Raw genomic sequence first — 23,336 nt, forward strand, 5'->3', positions numbered from 1 at the left:
TGGAAAAGAAGTACAATTTACAGTGTTCCTTGTATCATTGGCCCTCTCCCCAGGGCCTGAGAGAAGATGAGGTCTCCCATCCTTGGGAGCGCTCTGAATCTGGGCTTAGCTAGCCCCGGTCCTCTCCCCTGGCACTTTCTTCCTGTGCCTTTTTATCAGTCCTCTGTTTATGACCTAATTAATCCTCTAGCACCACCCACCTGCCAGCCCGATTAGATAATTACATCCCAATCAGACCAGTCTGGAGGACCTAATTAGTGCTACAGTGATCAGAGTGCTGTCTGACCTGCTAGCTCCCAGCACTGTCACACCCCTATTACTATCATTTTCACAAGGCAGGGGGACAGAGCCAGAACAATGAATCCAGGGACCCACCTCCATGTTTGAAGTTCAGATCTGGTCCAAGTGTGATGGCTTGGGGCCATCTCTACAAAGGATCCATAATGGAATTATGAATCCAAACACACGCAGACTAGGGAGATATTTGGACCTAAATCTTGGTCCAAATGTCCTGGCTCTGGCTCAGATCTAGAGGTAATTCCCTAGTGTGCTGGGCATTGATTTCCACCCATGTTTAGTTCTTTGTGACTAACACTATTAAGGGAGTGAGAGAAAAGAGTGAAATAGAAGAAGGTATGTACTTCTCTGCTCTTTCATCAGTTCATTCTGTACCTCTTCCTACAGCGGCTACAATATAATGTTTTTCAATAGAGCAACTCTGCAAATTTGGCTCAAGGAGACCCTGAGCAAACAGCATTTCACAACCCTTCAACTCAGCTGTCAGAGGGAAGTGTGTTTCATATGTATGCTTTCCAAACTACATTAGAGAAAAGCTTCTAGGTTTGTATGCATTTTTATTTATCAGTTCCAGATCAGGAACCTGATGCTAATTTCTCTTTAAAGCCTCCGCAGTACATTTATATTCCAAAAACAAAAAAGGAGTGTGACGTTTTCTCTTTCTCACTCGCTCGCTCTTGCTGTGTGTGGGGGGTTCCTCCCACCCCTTGGCTTTACTCTAAAGACCTTTGCATTTCATTACAGTCTCAAGATGAAGGTTCTGGAGGTTATAGTAGTGCTGGTAGCCCTGGTACAAGTTTCTCAGAGTTTCCCCACATTGTACTACAGGAGCTGGATGAGATTGTTAAGGGAAGGAGATAGCTGTGGAAAATGCAATTTGGAACTTTGCTCCAAGCCTACACACTGTCCAGCCGGGACTGTATTAGATCACTGTGGCTGCTGTTCTGAATGTGGGAATGTGGAAGGGCAGATCTGTGACTTGGACAAGGTCAATCATTTCTACGGGCAGTGTGGGGAGAACTTGGAGTGCAGGCTGGATGCCGACGAACCCAAGTTTGGGGAAATCCCTGAACCACAATGTGTCTGCAAATCCCAGGAAAGTGTCTGTGGACCTGAAGGCAAGACCTATGCGAACATCTGCCAATTCAGTGAGGCTTATTCTGAGAAGAGAAGAAATATCAACATGAAGCACAAAGGACCATGTGAATCAGGTAACATACATAGACATGTATACCAAGTAAACTGTTCTCTAAACCAGATATATAAAGGAGACAAAGATTTGATGTTAATTTCTAGAAATATCTTTTAATGTTTCAGTCTTCTTACAGCAAAATTATGCTTCCGCATCATTATAATTACAATAGTACTTCTTTGAGATTTAAACAAGTAATTCATCAGCTGGTGTTTAATCTTGTGTGTTGTAAGCTTGTTTATTACCATAGTGGATTTTATATCACATGGTCACTAATAAGCAACAAATCTACAGACTAGGTGATCTCCAAATATGTGGCGTGTGAACTTGTATATTACACAAGTTATATGTAAAGTTATATATGACCATAATGGAATTAATGTCACAAAGTCACTAATAAGTGAAAGATGTTCAGAGTAGCTGAACAGAAAGTGAAATGTGGTGAGGGTCGACCACAGAGGTAAAAAATCTATAGAATTGTTATTTAATGCCTGAATTGATATTGCAGTGGTGGGTAGCAAGGCATGTCTCAGTTAATATGGTGGTGAAACCGGAATGGAATGGAATAGAATAAGGTTTGGAAATCACTTTAATAAAATTCCACTCTTGGTATAAAGAGTTAAAAACAATGTAACAATGATTTTTAAAAGATCTAAAGACCCACTGATGATTACAAATCCACACATTAGAACAGAATCAAACTGGAATAATTTCCCTAAAGGCATTTGCATTCATGGCGATTATATAAAATTAAGAACCTCATTTCAGTTTGTTGAGGCTTTAAACTAAATACACCTTTGGCTATATTTTATTTGCATAGGTAAGAAACAAGCATTCAGATGCAGCTACCCCGCATAGCGGAGTGGTAGGAGAGAGAATGAAGTGATTAGGATAGTTACTTGAACACTGGCTGTTTTTACAGTCTGATTTTAATGTGATTCATCTTTCAGGAATTAGTATCACCATCTCACACAGCCGATTTCTGAGTGACCTAAAGCACATTATAGAGAAAGGTCCAAATTACACACAGCGAGACACAAATAGGGACTCAGAATGCACATATAGAGGGACTCTCTATACAAGATCTCAAAGTGTATATATGTTTGCAGTTTATCTGAGATTATATGTAGAGTTCACACACAAATCTGTACACATGAATATTCCTGTTTAAAACTGTAATGATGCATCATCTCCTATCAATTGTTTTATATAGTATAAAATGTTGCTTGGAAGTAGCCTCATTTCTTTGCAGAGAATTTGAAGCTTCTTGTCTCTTCATGACTTTCTCCCCGGAAGTTTATTTAAATTGTTTGCTTGTTTTACTAAGCTGGACTAGTAAGCACTGAGTGCAAGCAGAACCAAATGTACAGGATCCTCAGGTTTGCACATCAGCAGAGATGCCAAAGAAAATTCTCCAAATGCTTTAGCCCCACTGCCCCTTGGAACAGAAAGGATATTGCAGAAGACTAAAGTTGCACTGAAAAAATGTGCTTGAAACAGGAGATCCAGAACACCGAACTATTCCACTGATAACCTCTTGTGGTTCAGAGGTGATAGAGGTGATAGCTTGTACGTTGGTTACTGGTACAGCATTTGGCACAACAGCCTATAGTCCTCGAGGTCCATGTCGTATTCCCGCTGGGCTCTTCCCATTCTTGGCTGTGAACAGACAACCCTGGGCCAAATTCAGAAGTGATATAAATGGTGGGTTTTGTTACACTCCGGTCCACATATATTTGCTCCCTGGACCCGGGGGGCAATTGCATGAGGGTGGAGGTTCATTGTCCGGGGAGAGAACAGAGCAATCCCCCTTTCCTGTAGGGGGTTTGCCAAGCATCTTTAATTTGTGGCCTTGGCTCCATAGGAGTGTTGCTGGCCAAGGAGCTCAGAATGTGCACATCCGTTGATTGTCCTGCTCCCACCCTCCCTCCAGCAATCTCAGTGCCAGGCAGTTCCAACCCCCCGACAGAATGGGGGTTGTTGTCTGCCAGCCCAGCACCCACTCCAGACTTTGTCATGAGGATCCTATATGCTGGCAGGAAGGAATCCAGCTACAGGGACTCCAGCTACATGAATTTGCATTCATGCTGGGATGGAGGAATTGTTGCAGGAAAAGCAACCAACTAGAGGATGCAAGATAAATTAGCTCCCCCTGCCTCCATCTCACCTTGTCCTCTCCAACCCTACCAGAGTCCTTGCTGACTGAGGTTTGGTAGCACTGCTGTTCTAGTCCATCTGTTCATTCTCCTCTCCTGGCATGCCAGAGCTCCATGGGGAAAGGTTGATACTGACTCTCCTAAAATTCCTCTGCAACCACACCCACAGTGCTGCATACATAGAACTAGTCACTTTAAAGAGAACCTTGGTGGCTTTAGTTTATAGTCTCCTTGCAATTTATCAGTCATACATTGGAGTGGGGAGCAAGCGGTGCGTCCACCTCTGGTCACACCTTCTGTTCCTTAGCACTCCCATTTTCTGCTGCCTACACACTGGTGCGAACAAGGGCAGCATATCAGCACTCCAGTATATTTACAAGTGCTCTTGCAGGTGGCAGGCATTTCAAACACTGATTCTGATCCACTCTGTAATTGTGTAAATCAGTAACTCCTGGATCCTGGGAGTTAGACTACATGACCCTTGCTGTTCCTTCTCACCCTATGATTCTAATACTGATTCTGCCCCTGTCTGTCTCTCTGGCCTTGGACAAATTGTTTAGCCTTTGTGTGCCTTAGTTTCTCCAAGTGTAAAATGGGCATAATAGCTCTTTCCCACATTTGTAAAGCACTTTGCAATCTAAGGATGAAAACTCTGTAGAAATTCACAGTATTGGTATAGCAGCAGAGCAGAATATACACCTTACTTTATATTTGTGCACTGTGTAATGCACAGGATAATGGGACTTTATAAGAACTTCAGCATGTTTTACTTCAGTGCAATAAAACTTTATGTGATCTTAGGGGAAAACATTAAGAAGTTATGAGAGGCTGCCATGCCAAGTTGTCATACAAAGCTCTTTGAATTGTCTTCCACCACGTGAAAGAATAGATAGGATTTCAATGGGGAATATTTGCTTAAAAGCCAATTCCAAAGGGTATAAAAGGCATTTTAGCTCTAAAGTGGCAGAAAAAAAGTAAAAGATTAAAAGGTATTTTAAATCATATGTCACTAACACAAATGCCCAAGAATCTAGATGAGGATAGTACATTGAATGTGCTATTCACCACTGCTCTGTGCCTTGTGAGCTTGTTTACAGTGCTGCAAAGTGTGTGTAAAAGGCCACCATTAGGTTATGGCAGTGCTTTATACCAGTTTCACATAGCTACAAGTAATTCTAAAACGTGTAAGGCAGTGGGAAGTCTAGGCCCTGAGATTGGCAATTTGTCTGTGCCTAGGCATTCTGCTGGTTGTCCTTTGTATGAGAAACAGATGTTGAGCACGGATCGGTATCTTTTGGTAGCATTCTGTAAATATATACATCACTAATCTCAATGCAAGTTGTTTTCATACTTTTCCTTCAAAGCATCTCCTGTCCTAGGGATGCCAAATAGATTAATTGTATACAGCAACTGATGAATAAACAAATAACAATAAACTCCTTTCATCACAAGAGCAGACTTTTATCTTCTGTCTGCCACAAAAACACACACACAAAGGCAAAGTCACACACAAGAAAAGGCCCTTTTTCCTTCCCCGGAAGGTTGGTTTGATCAATTTCTATAATAGCTTACAAAAATTGTTAACTGTATAGATGACATGCAGATTCTCCACACTTAATATATCCTCTTTCAAACCTTTGCTGCTGTTGATTTCACGAAGCAATAGACCCAGCCCACAGCATTTCTCTTTACAGACAGTAGCACAAAATACCAGATTATTTTAATGGGAATTTTATACTAAAGGAGCAAAGGAATAGTTTACCACCTTATGTGAATTGTGTTACAGATCAGACAAATAACAGTAAAGATAAATATCATATAGTTTGAGAAATATACCATTTTGTTGTTACCAAATCAACATTCTTTAGTTTGAGTTTGATGTTGGATTGAAAAAAATATAATAGCACTTAGAAAATGATTTCTGCACTTTTTTCAATAGTTTTGGGGCTTATGGCTATTTTTCTCATATCTGTGGCGGCAGCGATAGGTAGGGTAAAATTCATGGCCAAGATTTTCAAAAGCAGCGAGTGATTTTGAATATTCGCTCTCCCTCTAAATCCGTCCTCCTTAAAGCTTCCACAAATGGACGCACCCCAAATCATTAGCCACTGTTGTAAATCCTGGATCATACCGCTGGCTCAGAGTGTAAGTACACTACCTGGTCCCTGGAGAACTTGGAGTCATCTATAGCTCATCTTCCCTGTCCCTTTGCACAGGTGCTCAGGAGAGAGGTTACAAGGGAAGCAGCTGTGGGGAAATGCTTTTTGGTAGATAATGCTCCAAAGCCAGAAGTCTGGGAGCTTTGCTGTTTAGTCTCTGATTGTGTTGAATGATTTCCCTGTCTTGTCATAAGCATTTACCTTTGCTGAAGGGTAACTGTGTCCTCTTTTGGTGAAGTAATTCTACAAGTAAATAGGCTTTCTGAGGTGAACTATGTGGGGATTTGAGGGGCAACATACTCCCCTGCAACCCAGACTGAGAGCCCTGATCACTAGTCTTTGGCTACTACTCTAGCCCAAGCATGGTTTGAAGCAAGTGAATTCATCCACTTGGTAGACTCACTGGGTATGTCTATACTGCATTGTATACCCACGTCTGAGCATCCACACTGCATTGTAAACCTGAGTTAAAATTGCTGGGTTCGGGTCTCACAACCATGCTGATGTGTTCAAACTGCACTGTGCAGACCTTCTGACTGGGGTCTGTGGCTTGAGCTGATTCCACACTCCAGAATGACAGAGCTTGGTTCTGAGTCTCAGTGAGACTCCAGTTCTTACTCAGCACTGCTAGCAGAGTCTGTGGGTCTGAGTCCAGAGGGGATCCAGGCCCCAATCAAACTGATTTCTGTTTGGCTGGAAGAGGGGCTTGGGCTCAAATTTCTGTCTGAACTTGAGTTGATAGTGCAGGATAGACATACCTACTGTGGGCATTCCCCTGGCCTGCTCAAGAACTCCCCACATTTACTCCCACAGAACGCCACTCTGTGGCATGAAAGGGGTTGCAAACCCCAACCTCCCTACCCCTGTTGCCTCTTCAAAGCTCGTCCTCATTGATTCCCCTACTGAAGCACAACTGGGATGTTTCAGGCCTTATGCTGTTGGTGGAAGGGGAGGCTGGATTTCAGTCATAAAGACTGTGCCAACCTAGAATGAAGTGGAACAGATACACTGCATGTGAGATGCTCCCCTCAGGAAATGCTATAGCAAGGTATGTGTATTAAGGGTAAAGGCACAGTTATGTGAACACAGACACACATGCAAGGCCAGAGTTGGAGGTATGCAAGATCAGAAACACATGCAAAAAGGAATTGTTAAAAATCTGGCCTTCAGTACATATTGTTCTTAAAGTGCTGGATTACCTGAGTTCACTTTGCCCTTGCAACAGGCAGCGAGATGTTTTTGTGAGACCAGATTCTTAAATCATTCTGGGTTTTTTTTAATCTTTTAGCACCTCACTTTTGATTGGAATTGTTAAATACTGCAAATAATTTGTGAATATTCATTCAAATTCCAAGTGCCTGCTCGGTTTGATCAGTCTATATACCTTTTTATTTGCTATGGGTGCGTGAGCTTGCACTGTGCTGAGTGTTCTGGCACTGATCCAGCAATGTTTTTAAGCACATGCTTCACATCAATCAATCAGATTGCCCATGTGCTTACAGTTAAGACTGTGTTTAAGTAGTAGATTGGAGCTAGAGTGCTCAACACCTTACAGCACTGGGTCCTGTTTGCAAACAGCCACACAAGCAAGGTTCTGTTCACAGGAATATCTGTAAATTTGAGTTCTTTAGATGAATACTTGGATCAGCATCTGAGCACAGGTATCCAGAAGTAAGAAGGAATATTCACCTGTTTAAAAAGTTTCTCATCTAATCTGTGATCAGAAATAACAATCTACGTAACGAATAGTAACAAGTCAAGTTAAACATTTTGGCTTCCTATGCTTATCTGTACTTCCATGGGGAGTCTCATTAAGATCAATAGAACGACCAGTAGTAAAGTTAAGCAAATGTGAAAATTTCTCATCCCAGCCATTCAATGTATCCTTATGAATTCTGAGTACATTAGGCAACTTTGAAAATCTCAGCCCTAAAGGATTTGAATGCCTAATTCTCATTAAAGCTCATGTGAATTAGGTGTTCAAATACTGTAGTCAGCTTTGAAAATCTGAGCTTAGAAGAAAACCAGGATTGTTTAATGAGCAATATATAAATAGCAAATGAGATAAATTTGCTGGATACTTTATCTGAAATGCATAATTTGACCTGGTTTGTATTTGATGTTGTCAGCACCTAACTAGATCAATTCTATCTGACAGCATGTATTGAAGCTATTGTTTGGAAATCTGGAGCATTGCTTTGCTTTGACAATTTCAGCTGCTGAAACATTCATTCTGCAGAGACCTATTGACTCAAATTTCAGAGGCAAAAATGTATTTATTATTTACCAAAGCTCCCATTTCCAAGCATCTGGGACAGGGGATGAACTATGTGGGGATTAAAATAAATAAAAAATAAAACAATTAAACCCAAACTGGACCTAGTGTCCCATAAAATACAGACAACTTTAAAGAAAGAAAAAAAGAGATAGGAAACATATGTTCAACTGAAAAATGTGTGTGAGTTGTGGACAAACATATTGGGGGAAAAATGCAACTAGATCGCCAAAACAAGGCTATAACAATGATCACGTTGGGTTTTTTCTCTGATTGTTGATGTAACAAATCATCTAGTATGTTCAATACAGGCATAGTACATGCTGCATATGTACATTCAGTAGATGCATTCATATAGTACATTCATCCTGACTCTTATCCTTGAACTGTTTATTTTCTTATTGTGTTCATAGCACTGGATGGGCTCCCTCTTGTGGTTAATGTAAACCTTTTCTTCTTTCAGCCGAACGTGTGAAAAGCTAGTGAATAAATAAGGTAGCTTTAAACTACAGTATAGCTGTTTATTTTTTATTGGGTAAAATGGTTCAGATAACTGGTCGTTCATAAGACTGAGATTCTACTGTATTAGTATTTTATGACCTCTATGTAACATGCAAAAATGCATTCTCTTTGCTTTTTCAAAACAAAGTACTGATATGTGCTCAAAAATATTAACAATTTTTAAACATAAGTTATATTAAGCTGTGATCAAATTAGGCAAGATAGAAAAGGCTTATGCCAGGTATATTAAGCATTGTTTCACTCAACACTACAAGTCCTCATTCTGCATGTATTGATCTCATTTATAAGCTCTGTAGCCCGGTATAAGGTTATATTGCATGTTTGCATTGTAAACTTCTGTAACTGTGTAACTCACCAAACAGGAAAGAAGCATTAATAAGTGTAAAGTGCCGGTCTTGTGGACAACAGGGCCTTTGGAACCAAATGAACCATTGTAATACCTCAAAAGGACAAATACTTTGATTACCTTCTCCACTGGCATGAAGAGGAGTCAACCACTGACACTTCTATCACAAGGATCGGCAACCTTTGGCACATGGCCCACCAGGGTAAGCCCCCGGCAGGCCAGGCTGGTTTGTTTACCTGCCACGTCCATAGGTTCGGCCGATCGCAGCTCCCACTGGCCGTGGTTTGCTGCTCCAGGCCAGTGGGGGCTGTGGGAACTGGCTGCCAGCACATCTCTCAGCCCACGCCACTTCCCACAGCCCCCATTGGCCTGGAGCAGCGAACTGCGGCTAGTCGGAGCTGCAATCAGCTGAACCTGCGGACGCAGCAGATAAACAAACTGGCCCGGCCCACCAGGAGGCTAACCCTGGCGGGCTACGTGCCAAAGGTTGCCGATCCCTGTTCTATCAGTTTGGAGTCTGGGGAGAAGGGGATAAAAATCTCTGACAAGGAGAAACTTGGTTCTTTTTGCTGCTTGGACTCTAAAGGGGCAAGAATCGCTAAGCAAAAGCCACCCAGCTGTTTTGCCTGGGTTTGCCCCAAAGGACATACAAAGTCAGCTTATGACAGCAATTTCTATTATCTTTTGAAACTCAAGACTGATACTCCTTTGTTTGTGTATCTTACCTACTTTAACCTCATAAATAATTCCTTTTTTTCTTTTCTTATTTAATAAACGTGTAGTTAGCTTATTTCAGGATTTGCTATAGGCATCATCTTTGGGTTGAGATCTGAGTAAGTGACTGGCCCTATGGGACTGGAAGTAACCTGAATATTATTGTGATATTTGGTGTAAGTGACAATCTGTGATGCCTAGGTGGCAAGATAGACTGGAATGCCCAAGGGGACTGTCTGTGCCTCCATGGTAAGACTATTATAGTGCATTCAGAGTTCACACTTGTTACTGGGTGGATGAAACATAATTATAGAACATACCACCAGTTTGGGGTGTTTGCCAGCCTCAGAGCAGACTGTCAAGAAGCAGGGCACTCACAGTTGTGAGCCGCTCCACATGGCACAACAATGTTGTTTGACTTTTTCTTACCGCGTACAGGCAGTTGCATTTTACCATGTGCATCTATCAGGCTCTTTTCATATTGGTTCCTTGCAGCTCCTGTTATTTCTTTGCCACCTCAGGATGCTCAGAATTTCACAGGTAATGACGTCATCTTTGGCTGTGAAGTGTCTGCCTATCCTATGCCACACCTTGAGTGGAAGAAAAAAGGGAATAAAATGTTTCTGCCAGGAGATGATGCCCACATCTCAATCCAGGTAGATCATACTTATTCCATGTATCATGTTTTATACTATTGAATTGTGTGGAGGAGTTGGAGGGTTAAGGAGGCTATCTCATTTTTACTGACGTTCTCCTGTTGCAGAGACAAATTGGGTGAGGTAATACCTTTTATTGGACCAACTTCTGTTGGTGAGAGCAGGTTCAGGTCTCCTGTTGCTTCACTACATAGCCCAGTTTATCTACATATGATAAAAGGTTTAGAAAACCTGACCTATGAGGAAAGATTTAAAAAAACTGGGCATGTTGAGTCTTGAGAAAAGAAGACTGAGTGAGGACCTGATAAGTCTTCAAATATGTTAAGGGCTGTTCTAAAGAGGACGGTATCAATTGTTCTCCATGTCCACTGGTGGTAGAACAAGAAGTAATAGACTTAATCTGCAGCAAGGGAGATTTAGGTTAGATAGTAGGAAAAACTTTCTCATTACAAGGACAGTTAAACTCTGGAACACACTTCTATGGGAGGTTGTGGAATCTTCATTGCTGGAGGTTGTTAAGAACAAGTTGGATAAACACCTGTCACGGATGGTCTAGGTTTACTTGGTCCTGCCTCAGCGCAGGGGCATGGACTCAATGACTTCTCAAAGTCCCTTCCAGCTCCACATTTTTAGGATTCTATGAACGTCAATAACAGGATACAACACTATTACAAAGCCTATGTTATTATGATAAATAGCTTGCCAGCACGGGGTGCTACAGTATGATCCTGCCTGGGAATTAAGAGAATTCTGCTTTCAGAAGTGCTTGATGAGAGAGGACAGCATATGTAGAGGAAGAAGTAAACCCTGAATGTCGCACTGTCTTGGTTCTCTCTCTAATGGATCTGGTCATGATCCAGCAGTCCTTACCAGGAAAAACTCCCATTAACTTCACTGTGATTTTTGCCTGCATAAGGACAAAGGGGATCTGGGTCTCTGATCGTTAGCAGTTAAATCGCTGCTGTCAAGATTAAAAGTGTATATTAAATCTAATCCAAGAGTATATACGAAGGTGGTGTACCCCATGCTGAGGAAGAAGTTCCTCCACCAACTTGTGTGGCAGGAAAAATAAGAGCTTTCTGGCCTAGAAGGTAAAGTGGCTGCAGGCCTTGGTAGGGACAACAGCCTTTAAAAGGAAGTGTTCGGGTTGTGGGAGGGGCCCTGGATTCCAGAGATGAAAAGTCCTGTGCCTGGACCTGGGTTGAGAAGCCCTTTGTCACCTTTTATGCTGTTCAGACCTGGGCACTGCAGGCAAAGTGAAACAAGTTTGCTTTTGAACTCCCAGCCATGTTTGGGATTCACCACCCTTCTGGAGCCAGAGCTTCCATAGACCCCTGCCTGGAAAACATGGAGCCTAGCACTCAGCCAGCTCAGTGCAGGAGCCAGCTGGTCCAGCCCAGCGGGAAGGGCTGAGTCTCCTCCCCTAAAGACTAAGACACCACCTGTGATTAGAGGGGAGCAGTACCCCCTGGAGAATGAAGGTGGGGCTGGGCCAGCTGGTCACACCAGAAGATAATAGAGGTACAGAGATCTAAAAGCCACCATTTCTACCCACCTGTACCCTCACCCCCAGAAAACTTTAAAGGATGAGAAGTAGGGTCTGGGAGGCATATGGAGAAGCTGGTGTATGGAGCAGAAGGGGAGTCAGGTGTGGGGCTGGGGATGCAGAGTGGTGTGTGTGTGGGGGGGGGGTGTCAGGGCTGAGTGTTGAAGAAGTTTGGGGAAGTGGGCAGGGGCAGCATGAGTTGAGGAGGCCAAGGGCAGCAAAGGGGAGGGGCACACAGGAGTAGTTACAGCTTGGAGGCCAAGGGGCAGTGGCAATGTACAGTAATTGAGAGCACAGTTTGGCCCCAAACATAATCCAGGTAATTACCCTTGTGGAAAGCATCCTCTTCTCTGGTGTCTGCTAAACCTTGACAGTGTGTTTGCCTTCTCTAAGGCAAGAGGTGGGCCTCAGAAGTATGGTGTGACAGGGTGGCTGCAAATTCAAGGCATCAAGAAATCAGACGAAGGCATCTACATCTGCCAAACAAAAAACAAGTATGGCACTGCGTATGCATCTGCAAGACTGAAAGTCATTGATGGTAAAGTGTTTTTCTTTTGAGGTGAAGAATTTTCAGCATTTGGTTTCAACACTTAGAGCCCGGGTTTCAAATGCATCTGCCTCACCTGGTAATGCAAATCCTCTGTGTTGGCACTTAAACTGATGCTCAGGTGCATAAAGCAGGCAATTGCCTCTCCTATGGTGTGGATCTGTCAGGGGCTGAGCACCCACAGTTCCTACAGACTTCACCTCACAGGGATTGGCCCTTATGTATTAAGGTGAGTGTCCAATTCTGAATGTCCTATTAAGAGGGCCACATTTGAAAACCATGTCCTGTCACTCTATCCTTATCCCTTATCTCTTATCAGCTCTAGGTATTTTTAGTCAAAAATGTGTATGAAGTGCAGTAAACAAAAATTGATAAACTGGTTAATATCATGGGGATTTGCTACAATTTTCACCTTTTTCCATCTGAAAGACACTGTGGATCACAACTGTAAAGTTCACAAGACACAAATTATTCTGCCATCCCTTTTTACACAACCCCCCCTTTGACTACAGGTAGAGTTTCATATCAGAACCATAGCTGCATGTGGCCCTGAGCAATTCTTAGAACTTCAACAATTCTGTTTAATCATTTATTTTTTGAAAAATTAGGAAGGAATTTGGAATTGCTTTTAATAAGGGTGCTTAGAGAAACACATGAAATAACTTTTACTATTTATTTTTTATTGGGCCCAGTCCTGGAGGCGAAACTCCTTTTTACTTTAAAGAGAATTGTGCTTGCATTGCATGGGCAGAAGCAGGCTACATTGTTCATGTTTCCCTCTTGATATGGTCCTCCTTCTCTTTGCCAAACAATGGGATTGATTTTACAATGGTAATTTCATGTGCAGAGCACTTGCAGGATCAAATTCATGGCTTACTTGTGTTTGGAACAGAGTTAAAATAAGTGTGTTTTCAACACTTGAGTGTGAGCGAGAGCTAAATACTACAAAGCTCCCGTTGACTTCAATGATACAGAAACGAGTCATCAGATATTGCCTCTTTCTCTCCAAAAGAGAATTTACTAATCCATTAACAAGTATGTTTAGCTCACTGTAGAATTCTAAAGTCATGTTATCTTCCTCTTAGTTCTTGCTTTGTATATGTTCCTTTTAATGTGGAGACAATTTATGTCTTGCTGTGCAGGTTCATCCTCTACATTTCAGATTTCTGCTGGCAGCAGAACCACAAGCTACGCTACAGATTATGGAGACTATTATGACCATACTGAAGAGGAGGAAGAAGATGAATCTGGGGACTATGAAAATTGAAATAAGTTCCTGTGTTAGTCTAGACTTATTAAGGGTCCAATATCCTTCCCTTTCAGCTGTATTTACTAGTGTGATCTGTTCTGTAAAGAGTCGTTTCCTTCCCACAGTTTGTATATCATTCTTCTGGAATTTGCAAGTTGTGCTCAGTCATTTGGCCAAAGAGTACTGTACTACATATCAGTAATAATAATAATCAGATAGACCAGGGGCTCTCAAACTGGGAATCATGACCTCTCGGGGGTTGCGAGGTTATTACGGGGGGGGGGGGGCACGAGCTGTCAGCCTCCACCCCAAACTCCGCTTTGCCTCCAGCATTTATAATGGTCTTAAATATATAAAAAAGTGGTTTTTAATTTATAAGGGGGTCACGCTCAGAGGCTTGCTATGTGAAAGGGGTCAACAGCACAAAAGTTTGAGAATCACTAAGATAGACCATAGGCTGGTATTGTCAGACTATTGAACACAACTGTTAAACATGGACGTGCCTATTAAGTATTCTGAAAAAGATAATCTTCTCCATTTTAATTTTTTTAAATGGTGAAGATTGGATTAACAAAATCAGTTCCGAAATTAAAGGAATTCTTTACCTGACATCCATTATTTTCTTTCTGCATTGCCCATGTAGATATCAAGAGAGCATTCACAAACACAAGTAGTTACGATTGCAAAATAGCTTCAAATCTAACTCCTTTCATACTTTCAGGAAGATTTTCCTTTTCTGGTTTGATAGCTTCTAGGGTTAGTCTCAGCCCAAAGTGAATTGTCTTTTTTTTTTTTTTTTTTGAGCTGAGTGCATGAAACAATTACACCTTTCCCACTGTATAAATACAGCAGGTCTCCTAAGTCATCATCCTCGTCAGGGGCAGAAATTTACTATCTGACAGAAGGGATCTGGGACCCAAGGAGCAGTGAGGAAAATCCAGGGCTGCCTGTGCAACCAAACCGACAGACATACTGTATGGCTCCACCCAGAATTATTTATTTACCTCCTATTCTTTCCCTCCATCTTAGAGACCAATGTCCAAGGCATGGATCTTCACTTATGCTTTAAGCAGCATTGTGTAAGCTGGGGCTTTCTACAAATTAATGTGGAGTTAGCAGGAGTGGCTACTCCTGGTCTCTGTCCATACCCTTCAGACACATGGAACTCCAACTGCACAACGGTCACATAGACAAAATTTTGTGGGCTCCAACGCTCACTTTTTTTGTGATGCTTCCAACTAACAGTGCATTTTAGCTGCACATGCTTCTGATCCCTTGAGATATTGCATTCATGGAAATGCCAAAGCCATTTTTTAAAAGCAGAAAATTATTTCTTTTTTAAAACATTCTGGGAAAATTCACATACATTTTTCAAGCAATCTCAATGATTGACCAAATGGAACACAGCCAATCTAATGTACTCTAACGGCCTTCAGTCTTGTTTCTCCACACATTTAAAACTTTAACATTTGGAATATAAAATGATAGCCCTTAAAAATTTGCCTAGATTTAGATAACTAAAGAATTACCTGAGGCCAAGATATTCAATAATGGGTACCTGTAGTTCAACTCTTAAAGCCAAATTTTGGGCGCTAAATAAGTGTCCTGGTTTTCAGACATGCTGAGCACACATTACATCCCATTGCACCCAGTGTTTAAAGTCTTGGCTTCAGTATTTTCAATCTTCCCTCCATATTTCCTATACTAAATACAGTGATGTATAAGAAATGCAGGAAATAGTGTGGTAATATTCTCTATTTATCCAACTTAAAGTTAGGAAAGTTTTAAGTGAATCCACTGAAAATGGTGCATTGACTTTACGTTAATTTAGTTTTTTGCATTTAGCATATATATATATAATGTGGGTGTTCTAAATGTATGTATTGTGAAATTTGAACATCTCCTTTATTCTTAGGATGTTGCTTTTTCTGCCATATGACACTGGAAATTTAAATTTTCTTTAGATTTGCAATAAAGTTGTAAGCTGGATATGAACCCTGTTTATAGGTGCTGAAACTAGCGGTGCAGGGGTGCTGCAACACCCCCTGACTTGAAGTGGTTTCCATTCCATACCGGGTTTACAGTTTGGTTAAATGGCTCTCAACACCTCCACTATAAAAATTGTTCCAGCACCCCTGACTCTGTTTGCCATGAGGTATTAATGAACTTCATGGAGATAGCAAAGACATATTTGGAGGAATTGTTTTTTGTTGTTGTTTTTGTAGATTTCCTAGCATGATGTTAATTTAGGAATGAAGTTCATGCCATAAGGTCATTGACAAGATCATTTGACTTAGGTTTAAAAGATGGCTTTGGATTTAACCAGTCGCCTTATTGTTATAAGCTATTACCAATATCTCTTACATTTTTGTATATTAGCTAAATGTTTATTAATTTAAAAAGAAACTTGATCAGTAGATTTTATTAATTTCTAAAATGTAATCTATTTCTATTGAAAATACCCAATCCACAGATATGGAGTTCCAGGGGACTTGTTTGTTTGTTTATTTGTTCATTACTACAAACAAGAGATTACCAAAGAAAATAATTTCATTGTGGTAAAGTACATATCAACACAGGGGACCAAAAGATATTATCTTCAAAACATTATGTGTGGAGACAAACTAGAATTCTTTATGGTCTCCTGCTGCTAATGCAAAATGAAAAACAAAGAGAATGACAGCTGGAGGAGAAAAACATATATCGTACTAGAGCTGTGTCAAAAACTATACAGTTGTATGCAAACTAGATAATTTGGCTGGATTCTTTGTGACCACCCTCAGAAAGCAAACATTTCCAAAGCATAGTTTTCACAATTAAATGTATTTTGTTTGTGGATGTGTGTATTTGGGGTAGTTTAACCACTTCATTGCTGTGTTATTTATTGCCATGAAATTCTTATTCCTTTCAGTGGAAATACTGTGCAACAAAAAATGTGAAGTCATTCAAGCAAGAGGGCATGCACCAAGCTGATCTTTTCTTGGCTGCTTTCTCTCTCTCTCTCTCTCTTTTTAAATCAGACCTTTCGAAATTAAATAAAAAGGATACAACAGATTCAGCCTTTTTCAGGTGGGATAACAATATGCATAAACACAAACAAATAGATCCAGTTTAGGGTTTCTCTGTAGCAAGAGAAATTGTTCTTTTTTAAGAAACCGAAAAAGGGTTTTATTCTTTATATTCAAAATTTTTGGTGGCAGAACCTCCACACACACACACACACACACACAAAAGAACCTGAGTCTTGGTTTACATTTGCCCTGCTACGCTCTATCTGGGTCTCTAATGGGGTTAGGAGGCAGTTTCACTGAGAGTTTAGAAACATGCACACACTTTCCCTCTGACTATGTTTGATTTTAAATCCCTGGAGTTTCCCACTTTTTCTGCCCATAAAAATGATTGTTCTTGCTCCCTATGAAGACTGGATCCTCAATGCAACTAAGACAAGCACGGGGAGGGATAGCTCAGTGGTTTGAGCATTGGCCTGCTAAACCCAAGGTTGTGAGTTCAACCCCTGAGGGGGGCCACTTAGGGATTGGGGCAAAAATTGGGGCTTGGTCCTGCTTTGAGCAGGGGGTTGGACTAGATGACCTCCTGAGGTCTCTTCCAACCCTGATATTCTATGATTTTAGCTCATATAGCCACACACTAGACAAGAGTGCACAAAATTGGCATGAGCTCCACATTCCCACAGGTGAACAATGGTGTCACTCTCTAATACTCTCAATTCTGCCCAGCCCAAGAAACAAGAGCTTTAAGTTTGCTCCAGCATTGCATATTGACTGTCTTTTGAGCAAAACATTCACCCAGCAAAAGGTTGCTGTTGCTTATCGTAACACTATGCCTATGAATCTCAGTGCATTTGTAGTTATTTTTTTAATCAGTTCCATTATCACAGTATTGCTGCCTCACTGTATGCAAATATCCTGACCTGCTAATATGAATGACGCAGTATTGTAATATACAAACAATTGTGTATAACACAAAGCTGAATAAAACCAAAGGCTTAATAATTTACTGTGAAAGATATAATACATTTAAATAATCCAACAGTAACACATTTGATTAGGAGGGACCCTTAATATTACAAATCTTAAAATGGTACAAGTATTTATAAGTTTTTGTGCAGTTAAATGTTACCTAGCCACTATAGTCCAGTGGATCGAGCTCAGAGTTGAAATACAGACACTTCTGAGCTCTAATCCTCTCTCGCTGTGTAGCCTTTTGGCAATTCACTTCATTTCTGTCTTATCTTCAAAATGGGATGTTGTGAGGTTTAATTTGTTGCTATCTATACAGTGTATGTATACAGCACTGGACAGCAGCTAGTTCTGCTGGTTTCTGAGGTGACTTCCACATGGATTACCACATCATACAAGATCCCAGGAAGAGATGACACAACCTTTGGCCAACTCACAGCTTGATCAAAATGTTTTGCCACTACAGGTGTTACTACATGTAGGTGGTGGCAGGGAGCTAGAGTATTGTTCAGTTCTCAGAGGAGTGGATGCTGACAATGAGGTGTGTGTTCTAGTTACTTGCAGAAAATGCAAGGCATTATCCATTAGTACAATGGCCTCCTGCAATGTCTGGGGCAAGCGGTGGAGAGTGTCAAGAGACACTTGCCCAGAAAGCTTGCTGAAAGGTGAGGCACTGTATCATGGGATAGAGCTGGGACACCCCTCTGAACGGATGCAGTTACAACATGTGACCTCCTATCCACAGTGAGGAAAAAGCATCATACTCAGCATTTGTCCACCCAGACTGGAGCTAAAGACTTGCCCCTGAGTAGTGCAATCATCAATCAATGGGACCAATTCCTGTAAAGATCCTGGAGCTGCATTTGTATGTGGATGCAGGACATTTTACTGGTGTTGCAAGTTCTGAGTATTACACTTTGTTGTTTGCAATGCTATTCTGCCTAGGGTAAATAGGGTTTAAGAAACTGTATTTGGAACCCTGCATTGGCTCCTCATTCAGCTTCTTAAGTAAAATTCAAATAGAAAGGAGCTCATCCATCTCTCAGCTGCTACGAAGCATTGATGGACCAGAAGCTTCCTTTGGGAGGAAGGGGAGGACAGACAGAAGAAAGAGGAAAAGGAGAGGGTGTGACCATTGTTATTACAGTTACCCCATTAACATTTCCCCACTGGGCAAAGGGATATTTAATGATATTTTGGTGATAAGGTCCCAGCCATGAACCATTGGGCATTTGTACATGGCTGTGAAAACATCAGGAAGACCCAGCTATGAGCTGTATGGAATATGTGGAACATTTGGTGATATTATTGATACCAATAGTATAAAATTGCAAATAATCTGACCAGATATGCCCTGTAAGGTACCTTCAAAAATGTTATTTGCCAAGTATGATAATCTTGTTTATAGAAAAGGAGTACTTGTGGCACCTTAGAGACTAACAAATTTATTTGAGCATAAGCTTTTCTTTTTGCGAATACAGACTAACACGGCTGCTACTCTGAATCTTGTTTATATGTTTATCACCTTTGTATTGTGAGTTATAGATATGTATGGTATATCTGTATTTCCAAATTTGTGCTGTGTTTCTGTGACACACCCCCAGACAGGTTGGCATCAGTTGCTCTGCATCCTATGCCAGCTCCTCTCTGCCCTTGACCTAGCCTATTTGATGGCGCATCAAGGGTCATGAGCTGTACAATGAACCCACTGAAAGGAGCCAGGGGATACACTTATGAGCCAGCACGGCGGTGGACAGCTTTTCCATGCCATGTCCTGTGAAGCTTGTTTTTGGGATACAGAAAGTACAAGCCGCATGCAAAGGGAATATAAAGGTCAGCAGCATCTTCTCTATTTTGTCTTCATTCCTGCTTTTTACCTCTGGAGTAACTTTTTTCTACAAACTGAAGCTCTGAACAAAGGACTGAATGACCCATATGGATGTGTTCCAGAGGGACTTTCAAGCCAGCAAACTTGCCAAATGCTAAGAACCTGATATATGGACTTTGAAGTCTTATGTATGTATCTGAGTGCTTTACCATTTAACAACTCTCTTCTTGTTCTTTCTTTCTTTTATAATAAACCTTTAGTTTTAGATGTTAAAGGATTGGCTGGCAGCATGGTATTTTGGGTAAGATCCAAACTAATATCGACCTGGTAATGTAGCTGGCCCTTTGGGGTCAGAAGAACATTTTTTGTAGTGAACAGAGTTTTTAAATAACTTCTTACTGTACTGGACCTATGTGCTGATTGGGAAACAGAGTGCTGGAATGCAAAAAAGAGGACTGTATGATTTCTTTTTTAGCTTCTTAATAACCAGTGTGGGGGATCAGGAGCACAGTTTGTGACTGGTTGGTGAGTCTCACTTCATTGTTAACCACCAGTTTTGGGAGTATTTGCTTTCCTTTTTGCAGTCTGCCCTGACCTTGGCATTTTCAGTGAGAGCTACCCGAGGCACCCCAGGTCACACCAAACAATCTGAATGTGGTTTTGGATAATCACAGCCCATACTTCTGCAATGGAATACTAGATTATCCAGTTAACATTCACCAGGCTTTATATTTATACAAACACCAACCAAAGGTGGACAATAGGCACCTACCCAGCATAATAGGTGTGTGCAGCTCAGAAAGGGTCTACACTGTCATGTTAACTGTGACCCAAGTGGATCCTTGCCTTACTATACACATTTGATGATGAGTGATGTCATGCATGACAGAGCCATTAAGAACCCTTCATAAATATATGTATCTATGGGCTGATACATCATCTGGGGATCCATGAACCCGCTAACCTGAGCTGCTGCCCTGCCCACAGTACTCAAGATACAGACCCCAGACTTCTGCATCAGAAAATCTGTTCCAAAGACAGAGTATCTTGGCCCTGTCGGGTAACTAAGGCTGGTAAGATGAGGAAATTGTTCAAGCAGGTATATAGCCCCAACAGGCAGATAATTGCACAATGTTCCCCGCCCACCTCCTACTGCCAAGCAACTCTGCCTAAAATTGCTCTGTATCCTGTGCCAGCTCCTCTCTGCCCTCCTAATGCACACTGCCTCTCTCCTTAGTGCTCAGTCTAAGGGACAAGGTGGGAATACACATGGGGGAAGACAGCTCAAAATGACAGAGCAAGGCAGGAAGTAGTAGGTGTTTTGGCAGAGTAGACATAGGGCCAGTTTAGATTTATTTTAGATGAGAGTCCTGACCTGGCCTTGTCTTCCTGAGGCTGCCAACCTGATCCTTTGCCAAATGCTTAGTTCTTAAATTGTTATAACTAATTGGCTTTGTTCTTTACAAAGCTTTGCACAGCAGGAAGCACGGTTTAGGTGCACAACATACAAGCCTGAGGAGAGCCTATGCATGGGGCACATGTGCTTAAGAACCAGCGAGCCAAAACCCCCTATGCATGTGGTTCCTAATCCACAAGTGCACAGTACAACAAAAGGGCAGGGCTTATGCAGAGAACGGATGTATCTAAGGAGGCATGGACTGACGTTTGCAGGTTATGGTGTATGAGTGCTCTTAGGCCTCACTCTTGATACTAGGCAGAAGTAACCTGTTTTCTGTACAGCAGTGCTCAATTAATGCACAGTCAGGATTCCCTGCATTTCCAGTCTTGTTCATTGCTTTTTAAGATTCTTATACATATCACACTTTACAGTTGTTCTGAGTAGGCCCAAGGTCTTTCCGTAAAATGTAGGAGTTTTTAATCTTATAGTTACCACTTGTACTAACAAGTTTCTTTTAGCAGTTAGTCCGATTCATTACTACACTGCATCAGATCCATAGCCAGAAGAAACGCACATACAACCTCCATGCTATAATTAAGCAATTGGCCATTATTTTTATTATCCCCGAGACTTTCTTTTCAGTTTCCATTCGTAGTAATTCTCTCTATTTTGGGGATATTTGTTGGGCTCCTGACCCATTTTCCCTTTAGTTTTTTTTATTATTATTAATACTATGATTATTTTTATTACTTGTATTGCTGTAGCATCTAGGAGCTCTAGTAAAGGACCAGCACCCCCACTGTGCCAGGTGTTGTACAAAAAGAATAAAAAGACAGGCCCTCCCCGTCCCCCTTTCCTTGTGTGTATCTCTGTGCCATTTTGCATGTTTTGCGACTTTCTCTTTCCCGATTGCTTATGATCATCCAGGTACTACTGCTCTTCCATGCGATAAAGAAAGGGTGGTGATTTTGGTGAGGTACATGTCTGGGAGTCAGGGGATCTGGGCTGAGGCCAAAAATTCTTAACGTGGTCTTTGATTTTTGAGGGCCAAATTTCAGCCTTCCCTATGCTTCTTCACCAATGGCAAAATAACTCGTGTGACATTCTCTTGGGGCTCCATGTAGCACCACGTAGGAAGTAAAGCAGATGCTTTTTTCTGATTACTATATTTGGATTTTGAACTAAAATGAGCCCTAAGGTAAACCCATTCCACATGGATTTAAGCAGAGGATCATTTTCCTACACCAAGCAGGAGATTTTGGAGTCATTGAGTCACTTGCTAGCAGTGATGTGTTCCTCTGCCTCTACCAGCCACCAAGACCACAGCAGCAAAAGGACCATTTATTGGTTCAATAGAGTCCCGGACATCTTGACTCACAGCAACGTCACCATTGATGGCAATGGTGGCACGTACAGGGCATTAGTCTTATGGCTTTTGTCCAATTACCACATCCCTCCAGCCTAGCATGCCGTCACCTTCAGCATCCCCTCCACTGTATGCAGCAAGAGAAATGGGACCATGCACCACACTGAACAGAGGAAATGGAGTAACAGTCCATCTCCACCAACCCTCTTGCCCCCATCTACTCTGGACTGGATTGTGCGCTCCTCCTTATTAGCGCTGGCTGCTCCGTGCCTCCCATCGCCCCCAGCACGCTCCACATTCCGCTCTCATGTCCCCCTGCTCTCAGCTGCCCTGCTCTGCACTGCCTCCCCCACTCCCTGCTGGCTTACACTGCATTATTCCCCCCCCTCGCCCTGCGTAGCTGTACGGCGTGGCTCTCTCCGCTCTCTGCTGGCTGTGCACTGCCTCCCCTCTGCCCATCTCATCACTGCATACAGTCTGGGACACTTCCCCCCCCCCCCCAGTTTACCACTGCATTCCCCCACACTTCCTTTCTGCCCCCATTCTCCTTTCGCTCTTCTCCCCCTCCCCAACAGTGCATCGCCCCCACCACCCCAGAAACACACTGCATCCCCGTTTCACCCTGCCCCCCTCCCCCATACACTGTATTGCTCCTCCCCCTTGCTGTCGCCCCGCCCCTTCACACTGCCCCCTCCGGCTCGCTTCCCTTCTCCCTCACTGTATCGCCCCGCCCCCCCGGCTCCACACACTGCATTCTCCCCCTCCCCGGCTGTACACGCTGCCCCCGCCCCGCCCCGCGTTGCCCCCTGGCCCGGGCCGGGCACGGCCCCCACGCCCGGCTCCCGGTGCCGCTCGGGAAGATGGCGCGGCACGTCCAGGTCAGTGCACCGCGGGCCGGGGCGGGCCGGGCGGAGGAGCCGTTGGGAGCCGGCCTGGCGGTTGGAGCTGCTGTGGCGCGCTGGGTCGGCCACGGAAATGGCCGTGGGGGTGTGCGCCGGGGAACCGGGCCATGGGGTGGGGCCAGGCTGGGGATGGGGTAAGGGGTGCGTGGGGGGGGGGGAGGGGAGTAGGTAGTACCAGAGTGCGTCGTGGGGAGTGCCAGGG

At 42.6% G+C, this 23,336-nt stretch overlaps 2 protein-coding genes across 3 annotated transcripts in view; both read left to right on the forward strand.

The window, feature by feature from the left end:
* The first annotated feature begins 622 nt into the window (after nt 1–622).
* Nucleotides 623–19,741, forward strand: LOC125641921 (kazal-type serine protease inhibitor domain-containing protein 1). Its single transcript, XM_048862519.2, has 4 exons — nt 623–1,508; nt 10,157–10,317; nt 12,257–12,401; nt 13,553–19,741. Exons 1-4 carry the CDS (start codon nt 1,049–1,051, stop codon nt 13,675–13,677), a joined length of 891 nt encoding a protein of 296 aa, XP_048718476.2. The 5' UTR covers nt 623–1,048; the 3' UTR covers nt 13,678–19,741.
* A 3,244-nt stretch (nt 19,742–22,985) lies between these two features.
* Nucleotides 22,986–23,336, forward strand: part of RANBP17 (RAN binding protein 17) — a 280,499-nt gene continuing 280,148 nt past the window's right edge. For both annotated transcript variants that reach the window (XM_048862507.2, XM_075131375.1), the window contains exon 1: nt 22,986–23,110. In XM_048862507.2, coding sequence (XP_048718464.1) covers nt 23,093–23,110 — 18 coding nt within the window. In that variant the 5' untranslated portion in view covers nt 22,986–23,092. The remainder of the gene's footprint in view (nt 23,111–23,336) is intronic.

The sequence above is a fragment of the Caretta caretta genome, chromosome 8 (assembly GCF_965140235.1).
Source record: "Caretta caretta isolate rCarCar2 chromosome 8, rCarCar1.hap1, whole genome shotgun sequence".
In the NCBI taxonomy this organism is placed as follows: domain Eukaryota; kingdom Metazoa; phylum Chordata; order Testudines; family Cheloniidae; genus Caretta; species Caretta caretta.